Genomic DNA, 21,645 nt, shown 5'->3' on the forward strand with positions numbered 1-21,645 from the left:
TTAAAGAACTACTGTGCAGATGATGATATAACAACACAGTACTAATCACAGTGCCTATAAGTAGTAGCACAAATAAATGTTGTTTTACATTGATTATTTAGATGTTCAAATACTTTGTGCCATTTTTCTATGTTGTTGTTTATTTTTAAATATTATAGACTGTAACACGTCACACACTACAGATATTTCCCCTCATTTCTCTTATTTTATATATAGTGGCTTTCTTAAATTACCATAATTTTATTTCATTCTAGTTTTATCTGTACAGCTTTTTCTTTGTTATGAATCTCATTGCTTTTATGCTTAAAAATTATTTCCCCATTCTGGGATGTCAAACATTATTTTTAGGTTGCTTTTATTTTTCTTGGCTGTCTCTTCTTCCTCTTCCTCCCCCCCCCTCCTCCTTCTCCTCCTCCTCCAATATTGAACCCAGGGGCACTCTACCACTAAGCTGCATTCCCACCCTTTTATTTTTTATTTTGAGACAGGGTCTTTTTAAGTTGCTGAGACTGGCCTCTAACTTGAGATCCTTCTGCCTCAGCCTCCTGAGTCACTGGATTTACAGATATTGCTACTGCACTTGACTTTTAGGCTATTTTTAATAACTATACAAAATGGTTTAATCTATCTAATCAAGGTAATTAGCATTATTTACTTTTGTTTGTGGTGCCACAGTTACAAATAAACTGGCAGCAGTTACAAATAAACTGAAATATCAGTGGCTTAGTGCAAAAAAAGTTTTTGTTTATTTTTTCCTCATTCAGGTGTCTGTACATTGGGGAGGTGGCCACTATCTAGATAGTAAGGGATCCATACTCCCTCTATCTGGTACCTGAGCCATCTCATCCTGTGGTTTCTAAGGTTGACAGAAAAAAAAAAAAAAAAAAGGAGGATGGAGAAAGCATAGCTTTTGAATTGTCTTGGCTTTCTAGAATTGACAGATATCACTTTTACTCACAGTGCATTGGCTAGACCTAGTCATACGGGACCATCATAGCCCTCAGGGAGACTGGGAAATTTAGAGGAGCATGTGGAACATTTTGATAGCACCAATTGTCTATACTAAAGGGAGTGAAGAAATAACCTGTATTTTTTCTGTCTCAGCATCCCTTGTCTTCTAATGTAATTTAAAAGTTATAGTAAAGTTTAAAGAATAAAATGACGATCACATTCCCCCACGCCCTAACTAAACAAGTGTTAAGATTTTGTCATATTTGTCTCCATTTGTTTATTTGTATAATGGCTATCATGAAGCTATAATCCACGTAATATAAAGTTTCCCCTTTTAAAGGCAATGAGTCAATGGATTTTGGTATAGACACAGGTTGTGCAGATATAGAATGTTAGATCATTTTTATGATCTCCAAGAGAAACACCATACTTGTTAACAGTCATTCACTGCTCCCCACTGATACCCAAGACCTGAAAACAACAAATCTACTTTCTGTCTCTGTACATTTGCCTTTTCTGAATATTTCACATAAATGGAATCATACTATATAAGGCCATTTGTGACTGGCTTTATTCACATAGCATTATGTCTATAATTTTCATCGATGTTGTGTATATCAGGACTTTTTCTCTTTTATTGATGAGTAATATTCCATTGTATGGATATATACCATATTTTGTGTCTTCATTCATCTGTTGATGGACATTTGGATGTTTCTACTTTTTGGCTCTCATGGATAAAGCTGCTATGACCATTTGTGTACAGATATTTGTATAAACATGTTTTCAATTTTTGTGGTTATACACTAAGCTGTAGAATTTCTGGGTCATATGGTAACTCTAGGCTCAACACACTCAAGTCTCAGCACAATCTTCTTTATAGTTTTAGCCTTTTTCCTGAAAATTGGCTTGGTCTGCCCACCATAGCCACTCTGTTTCCTGTCATACCGCCGCTTTCCCTGTGCATACAGAGAATCCTTGCCCTTCTTGTACTGTGTCACTTTATGGGGTTGGTGTTTGCCACATTTCTTACAGAACGTCCGGCGGGTCTTAGGAACATTCACCATGTTTGCGACAATGTTATCGGCAAGGAAAAAAAGGAGTGAGGGCTCCTTGACAGATTCCATCACAATGATAGGAGGGCATGCAAGAGCAATCATATGGCAAGATATGAAGCCAGAAAGATTCAGGGGCCAGACTTGCTGTTTTTGTAACAATCCACTCTTAGGAACTGACTAGGGTCAAGGGAGCTACATTAATCTCTTCCAAGAGTGATACCCTCACCATCTAATTCCCTTCCACGAGGCCCCACCTCTTAAAAATTCCACCATCAATTAATACTGCCACATTGGGAACCAAGTTTCCAACACATTTACCCTGCAGAACAAACCACATGCAAACTATAGCAAATGTACATATAATTTAGAAAAAAAATAACCTCTCTATATTTTGGCATTTTCCTTTTCAAACTCAAAAGATATGTTTCCATTTATTCAACTCTTACAGATGATGGTTTAAATTACTTCATTTTATGTGATATTGTTGTGTAATAAGAAATACATATTTGGTTTTCATTCCCAGTTCCTGGCACAGGGCTTCTAAGACCTTTGTAATCTCCTAAGTGATAGAGGTGCTAGAAGTACTTTTTGTTCTAATATTTGGTCTGGTTCCTGATATGGGTCTTCTAAACCCCTTGGAATTTCCTGGGTGATAAGAGTGTATTTTTTCCAATGAGGTGGCTCTTAAAGGGCTGCTTGGATAGCTTTAGGATGGGTGCTGGTTGCCAGAAAGACCCAGTCATGAGTAGAATCTGGAAACTTTTAAGTGTCACCCCCATCTTCCAGGAAGAGCAGAGGGGCTAGCAATTATGTTAATAATCACACCTCTGTGGTAAAGCTTCCATATAAATCCCTAAAAGATGGAGTTTAGAGATCTTTTGGATTGTGAACACATCCACATCCTGGAAGGGTGGTGACAAACAAGAAAACTTCAAGGGTACAGAAGCTCTTGCATTAAGAACCCTACCAGATCTTGCCCTATACCCCTTCTCTGACTAATCCTTTAATAATATCCTTTTTTTAGAGAGAGATAATTTTTTAATATTTATTTTTTAGTTTTCAGCGGACATAACATCTTTGCTTGTATGTGGTGCTGAGGGTCGAACCTAGGCCGCATGCATGCCAGGCGAGCGCGCTACCGCTTCAGCCACATCCCCAGCCCTAATAATAATATCCTTTTAAAATGAAAGTTTCTCTGAGTTTTGTGAGCCTTTATAGTGGGTGGAGGGAGGTTTGTGCAAACCCCTGATTTCTGTCCACATTGGACAGAAGTGGATAACCTGAGGATCTCTACCTCTGATGGCTTCAGAAGTGGGGAGCAGTCTTTGGGACTGAGATATTCAACTTGTGAGATCTAAAGTTAACTAATTCCAAGCACTAGTGTCAGAACTGGACACCCAATTAGTATCCAGAGAGTTGGAGAATTTGTTAATGTGGGAAAACCTTCCACACATTTGATATCAAGAGTGTTCTGTGAGAATAGAGGAAAGCAGTTTGTTTTCTTTGTTTCATTTCATATTTCTCTTTTATAATCCAGTCCCTTTCTTTGGCATCAATTAGGACAATTTGTCATCTTAATGTTAGGAGAGAACAATGAGCCCTTATCTATTAGTTCACTGTTTTATTCATTCATTTACCCATTTAAAAAGTGTTTGAGACCAGGGCTGAATGTAGCTTGGTGGTAAAGTGCTTGCTTTGCATGCTTGAAGCCCTGGGTTCAATCCCCGATTCCAGACCTGCCCCCTCAAAAAAAAAAAAAAAAAAAAAAAAAAAGTTTGAAGCCAATTATGTACAGGTACAGTGTTAGGTGCTGAAGATACAATGTTGAACAAATCAATCACCTAGTGTATAATCAAGAGTTCACATTTCATTCTGAGCTGTTAATGATTTACATGACAAAATTAATGATGACTTTCATGTTTTTGTATGTTAGTCAGGTTTTCTCTATGGTAGTTTGAAATGTGGGTTATAAGCTGTTACTCCCAACTTGGTCTGTGTCCTCTGTATGTTTAACATGATCTTTCCTTAAACTCTTCGTTTGAGTTCCCCCAAAACCACACCCTGAGATAAGGATTTGAGTGCAAGTTAGTTTATTTGGATAGGGAATTTATTTGGAATGCAAAGCAGTGGGAAAGTGGGAGGGAAGAAAGCCATTAACTGTGTGTTAGTGAGCAGCTTTCTGCAGTGGACAACTGGGGCTCAATCTGCTGGGAACCTCCTGAGAAGCTTTACTGAATACATTCTGTCAATTAGCCCACCGAGGAGCAAGGAAATTGGGGAATCCCTGTCTCTCCCTGGTTGAGGGTTGCTCCCGGGAGTGTATACTCCATGGCACTTATGGTCTGCTTTTCTTGTGGCCAACAGTGATCCTGCAGCCAGAGGGCCTCCTCACCTGAAGGAAGGCAGGTACTGGAGGTAGGAAGCCAAAGATTGCAAGGGGACTCCCTCATGGAAGAAGTCAGTTATTTCAGAACTATGCTGAGGGCACAAGGGTAGAACATTGATGATAACTGCCACAGACACCATCCATCTGGAAAGAGAGCTGTATCTGAAAAGCACATTTACATAGAGTCGAAAGAAGGAAGAAAATGGGAGGAAAGTCTGTGTAGCTTACAGGACAATTTCAATAAATAGTATTAGTCAATAGTATTGATTGATCACAATATTTCACATTTCACTCTGCTCATTAATAAACTACATGACAAAATTAATGATATCTTTTATGTTTTGTATGTTAAGTTTTCTCTATCATGCTTTGAAATATTATTTAAAAAGATTTTCCAAAAGAAGGCTATAAATTCTAATTTTTGTCACTATAATACTTTTAATGGAAAAGTTAAAAGAAAGATATGACAATGACAGCTATTTTTGACAATAATAAGCTAATAGTTTGGGGGGAGGATAAAATGAAAGAAAGAGTACTAGTTTGGGGGTTGGTTCCAAGTTTGAATCCTAAATCTGCTAACTGGCAATGTGACCTTAGGTAAATTGCTGATCTGCAATCTGAACCAAGATGTCCTTAACTGGAAAATATAATACTCTTCAGTAGATTTCCCCAGAAGCAGAGCTTGAGAAGAAAAGCTGTTGGGGCTTAGGAATTGAGAAATTTTAAAACTTCAGGTATAGTGTATCTCTGGAAATGCATAATCAGCACATGACTATTGCTCTTAGAGGAATCACTATTTTTAGTTTTATGATTTTTTTCTTGTTAATATCAAACTATTGTTAGAACGGCACATTTATTTTTGCTGTGGATTGGTACCTTTTCTTATAAAAAGGCTGTGTCTTAGAGGAGGTGAATACTTTTTCTATTTTAATCATATAAAAACATAACACTATAGCATTCTGACTTTCCCCTTTTGAAGTGAAGGGAAGACAGAAGTGGGAAAAACTCTAACCCCTCATTGAGTAAAATTCATTGTGACATCCAAGGCTCTCCCTTTGTCCCTTCCTGTCTTCTTTCCTTCCTTCCATTTGCCTCTTCTTCCTTACCTCACTTTTTTGATAACCATTACCTCTAAATTAAAAAAAAAAAAAATTGAATTCCCTTTCTGGTGCCTCAGATTTTTCTGTGTGACTATAATATTTAGTTGGCAAAGACTATTTTTATGAACCCATTACAAACTTACACACAGGGTTTTAGCTGGTACACAAACATCAATTATTTAGGTTTAAGCAGATTTTTACTTCCAATCTACCACGAGTAGATAGTCCCTTCTTAGTTCTGAAGGTGCATATATGCATGTTGTTTGTTTTATGGTGATGAAATTGTAAACTCATCCAATATTCTTATTTACCTGAGAAGAAAACTGGCAAGCTGGATATCTAAAATATGGAGGCCACAGCATTGTTCCTGGTATATCTAGGGTTGGAGCAATTCACTGCTTCTCAGCCCAGAAATCTGGGCAATAAACTAGAATTCTTTCAGCGTTGATTTGGACTGAAGCTCAAATAATTTTCAAATAATAATGAGTCCTGGAATCTCCTTTCAAATGAGCTATCAGTATTCAAATTCTTGCCTCAGCCTCTGCTTCTGGGAAATCCCAGAAGGTTCCCGGGAGGAAATCTCCAAGAACATCACAGAAGTGCTCCACAGGAGTGAACTTCCTTGCTCAGCAGGCCCCTTCACAGGATGACTTCTGTGCCAGTTTAGTAAAATCCTTCTTGTCGCTTAAACCTCCCACCACCCCTTCCCTTCAACCATGAAGGAGCCAGAGACATGTAGGGTGGGAAAGCGGGAGGAAGTAGAGCAGAACTGACCATTTCCCACACTCCCAAACACTCAGAGTTCCAGGCTGAAGCCAGCAAACTGCAGCCTTCTTACAGCAGTTAGTTCTTTTGATACATGGCTTACATTTGCCAACCCATTTACTACATTGGTATTTGCATTTTTTCCAAAGGCCAAAAACTGTTCATCAACTGGTTATCACAATACTATAATTCTGCTTTTAAGTATCCTCTGCTAATGGTTAGACTATCTGAAGAAATATATCAGATCATTACACTACATGTCTATAAAACAGGAGGAAGAATCCCACCTCATTGTGTCTAGGAGGATAAAGCGAGGTAACCCTAGGGGGGGAAAAAAAGCCTGGCACATGTGATGCCATAATAATAGGGTATTCTTTCTTCTACACCACATATTGCAAACTTCCTGAGACAAGGATTGCACAGAGCTCATTTTTGTTTTCCAAATTCTTGGCGTAGCTCTTAGAGTGAGTACTCTGTGGACTGTCAGTGAACTGTGAATAGGGTCCCAAAAAACGGTCCTAAAACACTGTAGCAGATGTTGATGGTGCCCTGCCCCAGTCCCTCAGCCCTTCCCATTGTTATTGGGAGGCAAAGCACTAACTGTGAGCACCTGCATCAGTTTGAGCAAGGGCTTCCTCTGATGGTTCCACCTGTCTATATGGCAGGTTGGAAGAGATAATTAATCCCCACCCCCCAAAAGTACTTGTCAACCAAACACTTCTAGGAATTGTAAATAAATGCCTGTTTTATCCCTTGGGTGAGATAATTATGAGTCTCATTTTCTACCCAGACTACTCAGAGATCTCCAGTAAGGTAGAGCTCCAGTGACCTGCGGTGGTAACCTTCTTGATAATCACTCTGTTCTTCCTATGTGTATTTCTTGAGATCCTTCCTAAATAGACTGCTTACAATCAAATCTCCCAGGTCAGCTTCTAGGGGAACCTAAACTAAGGAAATCACATCACTTAGATTTGACATGTATGTGAAGCTATCTGAAGTGAGGCCCTTTCCTTCTCTCAGTATCCATCCCTCTTCCTTTGATCTATGTATAATCTGTCAATTACTTGGTCTAACTCACATGCCAAGTCACAGAAGCCTATGTGGGACTGAGGCAATAATCTACTTTGGTTGGTTGGTTTGTGGAACCAGGCCTGCAGTGGCCCCACAACTCTTGTAAGGAAACAAGTCTCCCTGTTCTCTGGACATGAAGGTAGCCTCAGCTTGCTCAGGAGTCATTGACTTAGTTTGATTTGCCTACTGTGGTGAAGACAGCAGCTGGATGTTGTTACTTTTCTCTGGAAACTCTACATTTGCTGTGGGTCAGTGTGCTGTCTCTGCTAAACCATGTGGGAAACAATACAAAGTGGTATTTTGCAATAACCAGGAAATATGACAGGAGATTCTTCTCCCGTGTCAGTCATCTTGAAACTTCCCCCATGGTGGTAGGAACAACTACGGTTGGTGGCACCAGAGAAGAGGCACAGAAATGGACCTTTTAATGAACTTAAATATCTTAATCCCTCCCTGCTTTCAAAGCCTGAACATTCCTCCAGGTTATTCCAGGTTCTCTCACCATCTTGTACTGTTCCTCACATCATTTTTAAAAAATTAACTTTTTGTTTCTAAGTTGGATTTTCAAGTAGTTAAGCAGAGTCTCTTCCTACCAAAGCACCCAGTATTTTGGCTGGAGGACTAATGGAAAAGTACAGAAGCTACACAGATTATCAGTTCAGCTCTCTTCTGAATTCTGATTTGCCCTGAGTTTTTAAAGCATATTCAAAGCTACCACTTATGGAAGTTATTCTAGGTGCAAGGCCCTGTTTTGCTCACTTTGTATATATTAATTCATTTAACACTCATACTAGCTTTCTAAGGTATTATTCTTCCCATTTTGCAGATCAGAAAGTGGAGACATGGGAGGGCAAATAGCTAGAGAGGTGTGGAGCTGGAGTTCAATCCTGGCCCTGGACATAAGTCATGGGCCTCTTGTATTCTCTCTACTTGCATGAACCACTCCCTAGCCCTGGGCCCCTGTTTTGCCTATTAGAAGAGCCAGAGAATCTAGACTTTCTAGTTTCTTTCCCAGGAGGCTGGTGTCATCTTCCTATGTGGGGGCTCCAGGAGGGATTCTCCAGGGAGAACAGGGTTCCACTGAGGAGTGGGGAGGAGGTATGGTGCTATATAGACCGCCAAGTGGCTTTGTTCATCACCCAACAACTAAGGTAACTTTGGTAGAAAGCCCCTTGGTGAGGGGTCAGGTCAGCCACACTCCTTTCTTTCCATGCACAACATGCCATGAGAAGTGCTGCTGCTCGTTAGGGCTGCAATTTGAAATCATCGTCCTTATTATCTTCTGGGTTACCTGTATTCCAGTCTTCCCTGAACTCCCCCTTCTCCTCACCTCAGTATGTCTGTAGGAGCCAAGAAATCCATCTTGAAAGGAGAGGATAACTTTGTGAGGAAACCACTTTTATTACAATCACCATGAAGATGGTGCTCTTTATTCCTAACTCAGGACTAGATCACCAAGATGTCAAGTTTGTAGCAAGGTCTTAGGCTGTGACCAGTCCCCAGCATTCCCCCACGTGGTCCCCTCAACTAAACAGGAAGTCTGAAGTTGTTTCTCTAGGATGGGTCTCAGGCCTTGTCCACTTTCCATCACAGGTCTGTGTGGGAAATCAGCAGGCTCTTGATTTGTATGATGAAATTCTTTATTTAGTGAGGATAGCTTGGAGTGAAACCATGAGCAGGTTTTCCTATGATCCAGATCCTACCTATGCCAGTTTTTAATCAAGAAGATCAGCATGACAACAATTAAACCAATCACAAATAAATCCCAGTATGGTCCAAGCACGTTGTCCAATTTCATCCATTTCCATCTCAAAGTAAACTGCTGGCAAGAAACATTTAGTCAAAACAAACCACAGCTCCCACTTCACTCAGAACCATCATGTCCTCCCAAACCTACCACCATCACCCTGCCCCCTGCATCTGTTCCCCTGCTTCCTTAAGTCTTGGAAGATATGATCTTTGCTGGCTATGACTCTCACATGGGACTTAACTAACACCTTTGAATAATCTCTAAGATTTATAAAATTTCATTTCTACTTTTTGCAATTATAGTTCTTTGTGGTACCACTTGCCACCTGCCATCTGCTTACCAGTCTCAGATTTTGATGGCAAGAGCTATGTTTTGAACAAGTATATATAGCACATGTTACTTTGCTTAAGGCTTTGAACATAGTATATGCTGGAAAGAATATCTGCCAAGTGAATACATTGGTTGTACTATGCAGTGTCAACACATATTCAATATAACAGCAGAATTGCTTGGCAGGGTAAGTATAAGACTTTGAATTCTACCTATCAAAGAAATTCTAGTCCAAAAAAATACTCTTTCCATGAGCCTTAGCACTTTGTCCCTAAGAGTTGCTCACTGGAGTTTGCATTTAGAAATTCAGGACCTATTTGAGACAAACTTACATTAAAAAACAGGATATCTCGGAGCAAATGCATAGTTTCCAGTTTCATGAGGGCAAAGAACACAGGTATGTGAGCATCTGTACTTGTCTGAGCAGCCATGTCATATAATCTCCTGGCCAAGTGAATGTCCTAGAAACAGAAGAACAGCCCATCCTCATTAGGTACAGATTCTTAAACAATGAATAGACAGAAACCATTCTTAGAAATATAATTTATATTTGGTAGGCAGATTGCGCCCACAAAGATATCCATGATCTCATCCCTAAAGCCTGTGAATAAATCATGTTATTCAATATGACTAAGTGGAATTTGCAAATGCAATTAAGGTTACAGACCCTAAAATAGAGTATCCTGGATTACTTAGGTGGACCCTATGTCATTGTATAAATCTTTTTAATTAATTTATTTATTTATTTTATTTTTGGTATCAGGGATTGAACCCAGGGGTAATTAACCACTGAGCCACATCCCTAGTCCTTTTTTTTATATATATATTTTATTTTGAGACAGGGTCTCGCCAAGTTGCTAAAGGCCTCACTAAATTGCTAAGGCTGTCCTTGAACTTGTGATCCTCCTGTTCCAGCCTCCTGAGCCACTGGGATTACAGGAGTGTAATCCTGTAATACTGGTTCATTGCATAAACCTTTAAACAGAGTTATAGAAGTACTGATAGTAGAAGAAATTCAGAGATGTGGCACAAGAAATAAGGTCTCAACTTGCCATTTCTAGAAAAGGCCACATTGAGCAGAATGAGAAGGAATTCAAGCAGCCAGCAAGGACGTTGGGACTTCTGTCATACAACTTCAAGGAGACTAGATCAGCCAACTACCTGAATGAACTTGAAGGCAAATTCTTCCCCACAGCCTCCAGGAAAAAACATAGCCTTTGATTTTAGTCACATGAGACCATAAGTAGAGGACCCAATCAAGCTGCCTGGACTTTTGACCTATAAAATCCATGAGATAATAAATGTGTGTTGTGTTAAACCATTAAATTAGTGATAATTTGTTACAGCAGCTGTAGAAAACTTGCACAATCTCCAAATGCTTTCTTGGATACCCCTACGTGTGATTCCAATGAGAGGGACAGAGAACACTAGATACTAAGAGTACATTTCCCTAAAACAAATACAAATATAGATAATAAGTAATAATCATTAATTATATGTAATTATTGTCATAGTACTTATTATACCTGAAATTATAGAATTTATTTATTTATTTGTCTATTTCCAGGTCCTTGAAAGACCTGTTCATCCCTAATTCCCAGTGCTTAATAAAGTATCTACTACATAGCAGGGCTTCAATAATACTTACTGAATAAATGAGTAAATACTTTTGGCCTTCAAGTTGGCATTTGATTCCTCACATGATATACTACTGTATTTTCAGGGACTTTTTTTTCATTAAATTATGGCATAGCGGATACATATTTTTTTAAATTTTCTAACTATTGTGGTTTATTTTGTTTGCTTTGTTTGCTCAAACAGTAATGAAAAGGTAAGAAGCGTTTTTTTTTTTTTTTTTTTTTAANTTTTTTGGCTTTTATATATATAAATTTTTTTTTTTTTTTTTTTTTAAAGAGAGAGGGGGGAGAGAGAGAGAGAGAGAGAGAGAGAGAGAGAATTTTTTTTTTTTAATATTTATTTTTTTTTTTAGTTATTGGCGGACACAACATCTTTGTTGGTATGTGGTGCTGAGGATCGAACCCGGGCCGCACGCATGCCAGGCGAGCGCGCTACCGCTTGAGCCACATCCCCAGCCCAGAAGCGTTTCTTTTAAAGGTTGAAGTATCCTGGCTGTGTCCCAGAATTGTGTTGTGCTTGGGTGCCCATGGATTATTTTCAAAAGAAAGGGAAGAAGAGGAAAGCTTCTTCAGAAATTGCCATTCAAATGTCTTTTTTTTATCTTTCCTGCTCCATCACCTAGGCTTCAATAGTCATGTACCTATGGACCTTTGCTAAACCTGTTTCTTGAGCAGTGTCTCCTCTTTGCTGTGTTCTGCTTATCACTTCTTAAAATTTTCCAAAGCTTTGAGGTCTGGTAAATAGATTTGTTAGAGAAAGAGGAATGTTCTTGTTTAAAATACTTAAAATTCAGGAGATTGTTTAGAGCAAATCTTCCTGGCAACAGAGAAAATAGATGTCGTAAAAACTCTTAATATGTGTGTGTCTAATTCCAGCATCTTTGGTGAGTGTTCATATGACAGAAGCCTGCAGATTAAAACAGCTGTGGCAGTCCCACATGTGAAAGGCATATTGACTCAAATCAAGGTTCAGGGAAAGGCAGCTTTTGTCAAAATATCATGCATTCATTTTTAAATTAATGATTATTAAATTATTTCTTGAGGCACAAACATCACCATTCACTCACTCACTTCATAATATAAAAAAGCAAGAAGTGGGCTGAGGTTGTAGCTCAGTGGCAGAGTACTTGCCTGGCATGTGTGAGGCACTGGGTTCAATCCTCAGCACCACATAAATATAAATAAATAAAATAAAGGTATTGTGTCCATCTGCAACTTAAAAAAATAAAAATTTTAAAAAGCAAGAAGTATCCTTAAGGTGGGATGAACTTACTCCTTACTGAGGACCCCAATGTTTGCAGCATGTTAGAGTAGGATGTGAACATCTTTCTTTAAAATTCCCAAAGAAAGAAATTCCTGTTTGTTTCAGGATAATCTAGAACTTTGACAAAATAATTTTTTATTGCTAAACTGCAGGAAAGACTTCTCATTCTTTCACCCTGTTTATTAAAAATCCAAGTTATTGAAACAAAAAAAAATCTTCTCTTAATTTGTGTTTTGAAGGTGGCCAGCATCTAGTAAATGGGAAGTCCACAGCATATCAGATCCACTTAGATTTAACCTGTCTGTGATATATTTGAATCTATTTTGCTTTACATTTAGCTATTTAAGAGGTTATGTAAACCAATCTTCAGACTCTTCTTAAATAACCTGTTTCTAACTAAAATGTCAAGTGTGCATCAGTATGCTTAATGTTCAAATGTTCAAAATAACTTCTTAAAATTCAAAGATAGAGAATTCTCCAGCAATAAAGAAGCTGGTTTATGAAAATTGTTCATTTTCACTATGGAGGGGTTCTCTAGGCCCAACTTTTTGTATGTTATAAAAAATTGATGATTATGAATATACCATAACAGTTTCCTGTATATATATATATAGGTATATATATATATATACATACACACGCACACACACACACACATATATATGTATATATATATATATATATACATACATACATACATACATACATATTCATATATACATCTTTTAATTTCAGGATTATTTTTTTACTCTGCATAAATTTTGGGGGCGGGTACTAGAGATTGAACTCAGTGGCACTCAACCACTGAGCCACATCCCCAGCCCTATTTTGTCTTTTATTTAGAGACAGGGTCTCACTGAGTTGCTTAGTGCCTTGCTCTTGCTGAGACTGGCTTTGAACTTGTGATCCTCCTGCCTCAGCTTCCCAAGTTGCTGGGATTACAAGGGTATGCCACCATGCCCTGCTAATACTTTGTCTTCTGCTTTTTTAGCCCAACAATATTGTAAACACTATACCATGTTTTAAAATTTTTTATAAAATAATTTTCAGTAATTGCATACAATACTATAATAATGATTAATATTTAATACTGAGTGCTGGTCTTCACTGTCATTTAATCATCATGGTGATTTTGTAGGGTAGGTGGCAATTTTCTTTTCCTTTTCTTTCTTTATTCTTTTGGGTACTAGAGATTGAACTGGGTACAATGATAGAGCTAGGGACACTTCTAACACTGAGCTACATCCAAACTCTTATTTATTTATTTTTTAGATATTTATTTTTTAGTTGTAGGTGGACAAGATATCTTTATTTCATTTTTATGTGGTGCTAAGGTTTGAATCCAGTGCCTCACGTGTGCTAGGCGAGCACTCTACTACTGAGCCACAACCCCAGCCCCCGTCCCCAACTCTTATTTTGAGTTATGGTCTTGCTAAATTGCTAAGGCTGATCTTGATCTTGCAATTCTCCTGCCTCAACCTCATGAGTAGCTGGGATTATAGGTATGCACACCTACAACCAGTTGAACAGGTAACATTTTGAAGATGAAGATATTGAGGCACAGAGAGGTCAAGAGATTAAGGAATTTGCCCAAATTCCTCTGACTTTTAAGTAGTGGGTCTAGGATTGAAATACCAATAGTCAGTTTCTTGCCTGCTCACTTAAGCACCAGGTATAGAAGACATAACACTGTACAATAATTTATGTAACATGTCATCTACTTCAGAGCATTTTGGGTTTTTTGTAAGTTTTTTCCTATAATAAATAAAGCTACACACCAAACTTTTTGCATATTTCTGGTTATTTTATTAGCTAGTAGACATTTACTTCATGAATGGTTAAGACTTTTTTTTTTTGATGGTACTGGGGATTAAACCCAGGGGTACTCTACCACTGAGCTATGTCTCCAGCCCTTTTTAATTCTGAGAAGAATTACTTACTATTCTCTACCTAGTGCTTAAATGAGTAGGAGAGAAACAGACTATTAAGATTTGAATCCTAGATCCACCACTTAGAAGTCAAAGGAATTTGGCTAAATGACTTAACCTTTCTTGCCAAAGTTGGTCTCAAACTTGGGATCCCCCTGCTTCAGCCTCCCCAGTCCCTGGGATTACAGTCATGCACCACTGTGCCAAGAGGTTGTGACCATTTCACTTTTTTTTTTTTTAACCAGGGATTGAACCCAGGAGTTCTCAACCACTGAGTCACATTGCCAGCCCTTTTTAAAATTTGTTTGTTTTGAGACAGAGTCTCACTAAGTTGTTAGAGCCTCACCAAGTTGCAGAGGCCAGCTTTGAACTGAGATCCTCCTGCCTCAGCCTCCTGAACTGCTAGAATTACAGGCATGCACCGCTGTGCCCAGCTGTCCTACCATATTTCTGGAAGGAACATTTAACTACCTAACTTTCTAGGTGATAATTTTATTCTGGTATCTAAGAATTCAGCTGTAATGCTCCATAGGTGGTCAGAGCAGACAAATGAGAAATTAAAATGTTTTATGCCATAATTACTTTTATTTTTGACAGACCTATTTATAATTTATTCAGTAGATGTGGTTTTGTTTTCTCTGCAGGACTCCTTAAATATGTTATCTAGTAAATCTCAGTGTATACGTATATGTATGTGTGTGTGTGTGTGTGTGTGTGTGTGTATATATATATATATATATATATATATATATTTGANTTTTTTTGGCACTGGGGATTAAACTCAGGGGCGCTTAACCACTGAGCCACATCCCCAGTCCCTTTTAATATTTTATTTAGAGTCAGGGTCTTGCTGAATTGCTCAGGGCCCCGCTATGTTGCTGAAGCTGACTTGGAACTTAGGATCCTCCTGTGTCAGTCTCCCCAGCTTCTGGGATTTCAGGCATCAGTCACCATGCCTGCCCTAGTCATTGTCTTTAAGCGTATATGCTTTCCTCCCTTTAGAAAAGTTCATCGTGTGTTTCTCATACATACTCCATGTTACAAAGCATTTTAGAACGGGACTTGAGAGTACTAATTCCCTCCTCCCATGAAATGAATTGCCCTCTCCTTAACATGTTTATGATACTTTACTTCTAATTCTTTTCAGGTGAACCCACACTCATATACACAAACACACACACCATTTTGGTCTTTACCTATAGCTATGGCCATATCCTTATTCTGCTCCTGTCCCCAGAACCAAGCACAGTGCTTCCTAACACAAAACAAGCACTTCATAAATATTCTAGTGAATAAATGAATGAATGAAAAGCAGAGCACAATTCCATTGCAGTTTAGAAGTAGGTATCTTTTAAATTGGGGGGATCACTGGAGGCTTCATAGAGATAATGACATCGAACTATTCTTTGAAAAGTGTGCTGATCTTTAATGGTCCCCCAGTCCCGCATAAAGTGTACTATGATCAAGAGTCAGAAGAGTTCAGTTTAAAGTCTTTGGGGGAAAAGAATAAGTAGCTTACAATTTAGGGGGAAAGGTGACATATCAACCCATTATTATCAAGGTAGTTTAGGTCAAGGAAGGTTATGAATTTAGGGTAAGAAGTCTAGACTTCATTTGGCAAAAGAAAGCCAATAAGATTCTTTTGTATGTTTGCATTTTTTGGGGGGGGGCTGTTTTACAATACCAGAGTTATATTTTATCAAGAAAATCATGGTAGTGCTCTGTTAGATGAATTATGTGTTAATTAAGGTGATGCTAACATCTATAACAGACCCTGAATTTCAATGGCCTAATACCACAGAAATTTGTTTCTTTCGTTCAGTATTCCAATATGGGATGTTCCTAGGTGCTGCTGAATTTTCATCACACGGTAACTGGGGACTCAATCTCTGTCCATCATGTTGTTCTGCAACTCCCAGGAGCCTTTGTACCTTCTGCTTCATTCAGTCAATGGAAGAGGAAAGAGTCTAGGAAGAAGCTCCACATTGTTCTTAGTTCCCTTAGTCCACTAATGGCATCCTTCTTTTTTACTTCCATACCACTTCTAAGAACTAGTCATGTGGATGCAACGAGTGCTGGGAGAGGTAGCCTCTGACTAGGCAGTCAATCCCTAACAACTATGCTAAGTAAGGATCGATGATTCTAAACAAGTCTTTGGTGGGCAGAGCCATCTCTATTTAAAAGAAAAACATTAGAATGGGAGACCTCAAATACCTTTGCAACAAACCCACCTGAGCAGAATTCAGACCCTAACCAGAGTAAAGATAGAAGGAATGGTCAGGAGGGATAGACAACAGGTTTCATTCATGATTCAATTTCTGAAGTAACTCCAAATCAAATATAATTTGATTAGTCCTTGTCCTCATTTAGGTCAAGCAGCTCACTGGGCTGATGGTTCTCTCTGAAGCTATTAGGATAACTCACCTGCATTACCTAGTCCCACCTTCTTTTCCTAAAGAATGATGAGAACAACAGTGATCCATATTTTTAAAAATTTTTTTGTAGTTGTAGATGGACAGCATGCCTTTATTTTATTTGTTTATTTTTATGTGGTGCTAAGGATTGAACCTAGTGCCTCACATGTGCTAGGCAAGCACTCTACCACTAAGCTATAGCCCCAGCCCCCAGTGACCCATATTTTTACACTGATTTACTGAGTGTTGATTTATTTCTCATTTCTTCCTCAGAGATCTTAAATACAGAGTTTACAAGAACATGATTCCACCAACCTTCTTTGATTCTCAGAGAAACTCTGGTAATATTATATTCATCTTTCTCACTGATTTACAAGAGGATTAACTAATAAGGATTTTTAGGCATTTTGCTTAATTTCACAATCACAAATAATAAGGACTATTCTCCTAACCACTTTGCTTTCATTGGTAAAGTTTGAGGCTTTTAATTTTCGCAATATTTATTTTAAGAATTATAATTTTCTTGTTAATTTGACTGTGAGATGGCAAGATTAATAAACTTTGTCCCTGGGTACTCGGTGATTATTTTTCTAATTGCTAAACAAAAGAAAATAATGAAGATAAAGAGCAATGGTTCCTCATTAGCTAACTCTAAAGTTCCTTATTCAAATATGAGGCTAAGTTTTTTTCCCTTTAATGTAGACACTTTCTATAGGAATAAACAGATCTCAACTCAGTGATCCTGATCAAAATGAACTACCCACAATTTAACAGGAACTCTGGCAGGAAAGAATAGAGAAGGGACCAGAAGGAAACTTCAAAGATTTTTTCCTGAATGTATGAAATGGCTGTCTCAATAGCTGCTATTTGACATTGGGAAGAAAGTGCTTAGCAGAGAGGTCCTTGGTGACTCCAAGGAGGAAAACCAAAGTCTCCACTGTGGTCAGCCAGCTGGGCCCCAGCAAATGGCATGTCCTCTCCTGTACCATTGGTCCTGTGTCCTGATAGGATGCCCCATCTCAGCTCCAGGAACTCAGGGCAGAAATGGCTTCACTGTGGTGGGGTAGTGGCTTTCAGGGAAACAAAGTCCTTTTTGAAGCATAAGGGGTGGGAGAGCTAACTTGAACTTAACACATGGAGTGGAGTCATTCATATCCTTTCTATAAACAATGCTTCTCTCAGGTTATTATATTTTGAATGGGAAATGATGAATAAAAGCTTTAATCTTACTGAAGACTTACTTAGCAATTGCTTAAATTCCCTCCTGATCTAAATAACAGTCATTCCACACACTGTTTAACTACAAAGCCCTTTCACAAAGGCTTATTTGTTTTATTCTCAAAGCCAGGGGCAGGCCAGGTATTATTAGTTCTGTTTTACAGACGTGGATGGCAGAAGGTGGGGGGTGGAGGGTGGCTAAATAACATCTAAAGAATCATCTAATTTGGGTATTGGGTCCAGTCCATTCTCTCCAAAAATTTCCACAGGTAGCTCAAATCTGCTAGGTAAAGGGGAAATAGGCTGGATTTGGATTTGACATTTTTCTATTGCTTTGGATCCTGAAACCAATGAAAAATGATCAGGCAAAAGGTAGGCTGCAGGGGAGAACAGACAGCAGGAATCTGTTCTGCTGGATAATCAGTACCTGCATCAGAAGCTTTGGCTGCAGTGTGCACTGTCTTAGTAGTTCTCAGATAGGAAATTCCCTACTATTCAATTATTAGCACAATTGGAAGAAAGAAGAGCATTTAAAAAGCCAATAATCTCCACATTGTATGATTCTAGAAAAGCATCCAGGAGTATAAATCCTGAAGAGAAATGTATACTTGAACGCTAAGAATGATTCAGTATAGGGCCCAAAAAACTTGGGATTATACAGGCCTATTTGGTTGAAATTCTGGCTCCACCACTGATGAACTCTGCTAGGTTGGCCAAATGATCTAACCACTGTACTGTGGTTTCCTGATTCATATAGTGAAGACAGTTATAGGGCTTACCTCATCAAGTGGCTGTGTGATTTAAAAGGCAGTGTACATAACACATCTAACCCAGTACCTGACTATTATTATCATTATTGACATTTAACACACCTTTCTCACCCTGTCAACCTCAGTGCCATCTTCTGAGTAATTATACTTGCTGACTAAAAGATTTGTCCAATAACACCATGTAATGTTAGCTCCCTTTCCTTATGAATATACTTCAAGTCAAATGTAGTCTTTCCTTAGAAGATGGAAAGCCATTCTCTTGGGACTTTTTATACTGCCCAGTGCTGTATCATGGAACTGTGGGTGCTTCAAAAGACATTTCTGGATTAATGCCACCTCAGTCTTCAGCTCTTATCTCATTCTGCTTTGTCTTTGTTACTGAAAGTTTGAGTGTTGGTGGAAATTTCAGTGGAAAATGGCCTGAAAGTGGAAAGAAATAGAGGCAGGGGTCCCACTAGAAAAAGTATGTGCTGGAAAAAGTAGAAACCTATGAATCAAATTGGCCTAGACTATACTTCTCCTATTCATTCATTATGTCCTTAGCATAAATGGAGAAAATAATATAATTTTCACAGAGTTCATAGTAGAGTAAGTAATATGTGTTGGCACATGGGAGAAACTCAGCAAATGCTAAGTCTTTGCCTTTCTTCCTCTAAACTGAAGACATGAATGAAATTCAAAACATTTTTAAATATTTCCTTCCCACACAGCTGTCTTTACTAGGCTCAAATCAATGCAATTACCTTTGCAATACCTAAGCCATGTTCATACATATAGGCCAGATTGAACATGGCTTGTGCACTCTGATATTTGTCAGCTGCAATGCTGTAATGTGTGGCTGCTGTTTCATAATCTTTCTTAGTCCCATAGCCATAGTAATGGTAATCTCCAATTTTTATTCTAGCGAATGCGTTGCCTAGTGGAAACATAAGAAAGATAACAATCATAACTCAAATGGTTCATGTGTAATTCCCAGTAAGTTAACCTAATGATCCTTGAAAATAACACACACACACACACACCCATACACTCACACACACACACACACACATACACACATTCAGAACCCCAGAATCAGTATTAGATATAGTTTATAAAATAAAAAATATATCACTTGATGCTAGTTGTCTTCATTGTAGGAAAAGATTCATGGTATAAGTGTTCTTAAAAAACAATATATTACAAATTTTACCTTTTAAATTCATTTTTTTTGTAGGTAGCTCAACTCTCAACCCCACCCCTTCCATTCCTAGTCTCCATTCCTGAAGACCTACTTTTCTATATCACTGGTTTCTTCCTCTGTACCATATCAACTGCATTGGCCATTTGAACATGCTCTGGTATCTTCTAGAAATAAAAATAAATATGCTCTTTAACCCATGGTATCTCCTAGCTACTGCCACATTTTTCTGCTCCTCTTTATGATCAACATTTTCAAAAGTGTGTTCTATACCCACTATCTCCAGACCTTCACCTCCCATGTACTCTTCAACACATTTCAATCTGACCTTTGCCCCTTACACAATGAAAGGGCTATTTTCAAGATGGTTGGTGACTTCCATGCAACAAAATCTCTGACTTCATCTTACTGGACCTCCAAGCAGCATTGAAGCCACAGAACACAACTGCCCAAGAGCTTTCCTTTCTTGGCATCAATGATATGGCCTTCATTTGATTTCTCTCCACCTCATAGATCTTCCCTTTTCAAACTCTTGCCCAACTCCTTCTTCCCAGTTTCTAGATATTAGCATGTCAAGAACTTGCTCCTATTTCTCTCTCTTCTTTTCTCTCCCCCACCCGCTCTCCTTTATCTCAATTCTTTCTCTAAGAGACCTTATCTAGTCCCCTGGTCATCTATATATTAGCTATTTCTGAATTTTTATCTATGTCTTTCCGGGGCCCAGACTCTTATATGTAATTCCTTCTGATTGCTTGGATCTTAAACTTAAGATGTCTGCAGAGATTTCCTAAAATTTTTCTTCCCATAATACTAGCATCATCATTGTTCACACTATAAAATCTAGGGAAATCATTCATACTTTCTCTTTTTACCTCAACTCCATCATCCAATTTGCAAGTCCTGTTGGTTCTACCTCTACAACACACATCTCTTGACATCTCCTCACCATCTAGTTTAAGACTAGAATACTAGAATAGACTTCAAACATTTTTATGTCTCCATATTTCAATCCATTCTCCATACAGAGTGATCTTTTTAAAATGCAAAATTAAGTCACATTATTTTTCTGTTTAAAATCCCCAGTGGCTTCATTTTCTTCTTGGAATAATATCCAGCTCTTTACCTGACCTATGAATCATACCTAACATGTCTCTTACCTCCCTGACTCACCTCACTGCAATGTCACTAGGAGTCTAGAAAGTTCTAGACTTCTGGCCTTAATAGTCATTCAAACACAACAAAACTCCTCCGCCTTAGGGTCCCTCAAGTCCCTCTGCCTAGTGTGTCTGAAATTCTTCCAATTCTTCACATGGCTGCGTTTTTGTCATTTGATTCTCAGCACAAGGCCACTTCCCTACCTAGTGGCTTTCTCTGACTACCTTCCTAATACAACCCCTCAGCCCCCACCCCAATAGTAACCTATCCCATCTCCATGCTTTTATATCCTTCACAATACATATCTTTGTTATCATATTTGTTTCCTAGTTTATTTTCTTTCTCCCTCATGAGGGCAGTAACTCTATGAAGGCAAAACTAAAGTTATCTCAGAACCTGGAATGGTATAAATTTTCATGGAATGAATGAGTAGAAATGGTAGAAAATGTTTTAGAAAATGCTTTCCTCAGGGGTTAAGTAATTTAGGATATTGCTCTCCAACAAACACGAATATGTCAAGGAGAAAAGAGCCACATTTTCAGAAATGCTCTCAGTCTTTTGAAGACCATGGTAGGAATGACTCCTAAATGGGGTGGGGTCCTTATTTCTATTCTCCAGAAGAACATTAACTAAAAAGATGAGGGAAAACGCACCTTTGACATTCATCT

General features: G+C 38.4%; 1 protein-coding gene across 3 annotated transcripts in view; it reads right to left on the reverse strand.

The window, feature by feature from the left end:
• Positions 1-8,205: 8,205 nt before the first annotated feature.
• The window catches only part of Sel1l2 (SEL1L2 adaptor subunit of ERAD E3 ligase), a 115,334-nt gene continuing 101,894 nt past the window's right edge, over positions 8,206-21,645 (reverse strand). The window contains exons 18-20 of one of the 3 annotated variants that reach the window (XM_015476246.2): positions 19,386-19,558; positions 9,744-9,872; positions 8,206-9,150 (exon numbers count right to left, since the gene is read on the reverse strand). In XM_015476246.2, the coding sequence (XP_015331732.1) occupies positions 9,031-9,150; positions 9,744-9,872; positions 19,386-19,558 (422 nt within the window). In that variant the 3' untranslated portion in view covers positions 8,206-9,030. Of the gene's footprint in view, positions 9,154-9,743; positions 9,873-19,385; positions 19,559-21,645 lie in introns of all 3 variants that reach the window. The other 2 variants (XM_015476308.2, XM_048811327.1) reach the window with 2 other exon arrangements.

This window comes from Marmota marmota, unplaced genomic scaffold, assembly GCF_001458135.2.
Source record: "Marmota marmota marmota unplaced genomic scaffold, marMar, whole genome shotgun sequence".
Taxonomy (NCBI): Eukaryota; Metazoa; Chordata; class Mammalia; order Rodentia; family Sciuridae; genus Marmota; species Marmota marmota.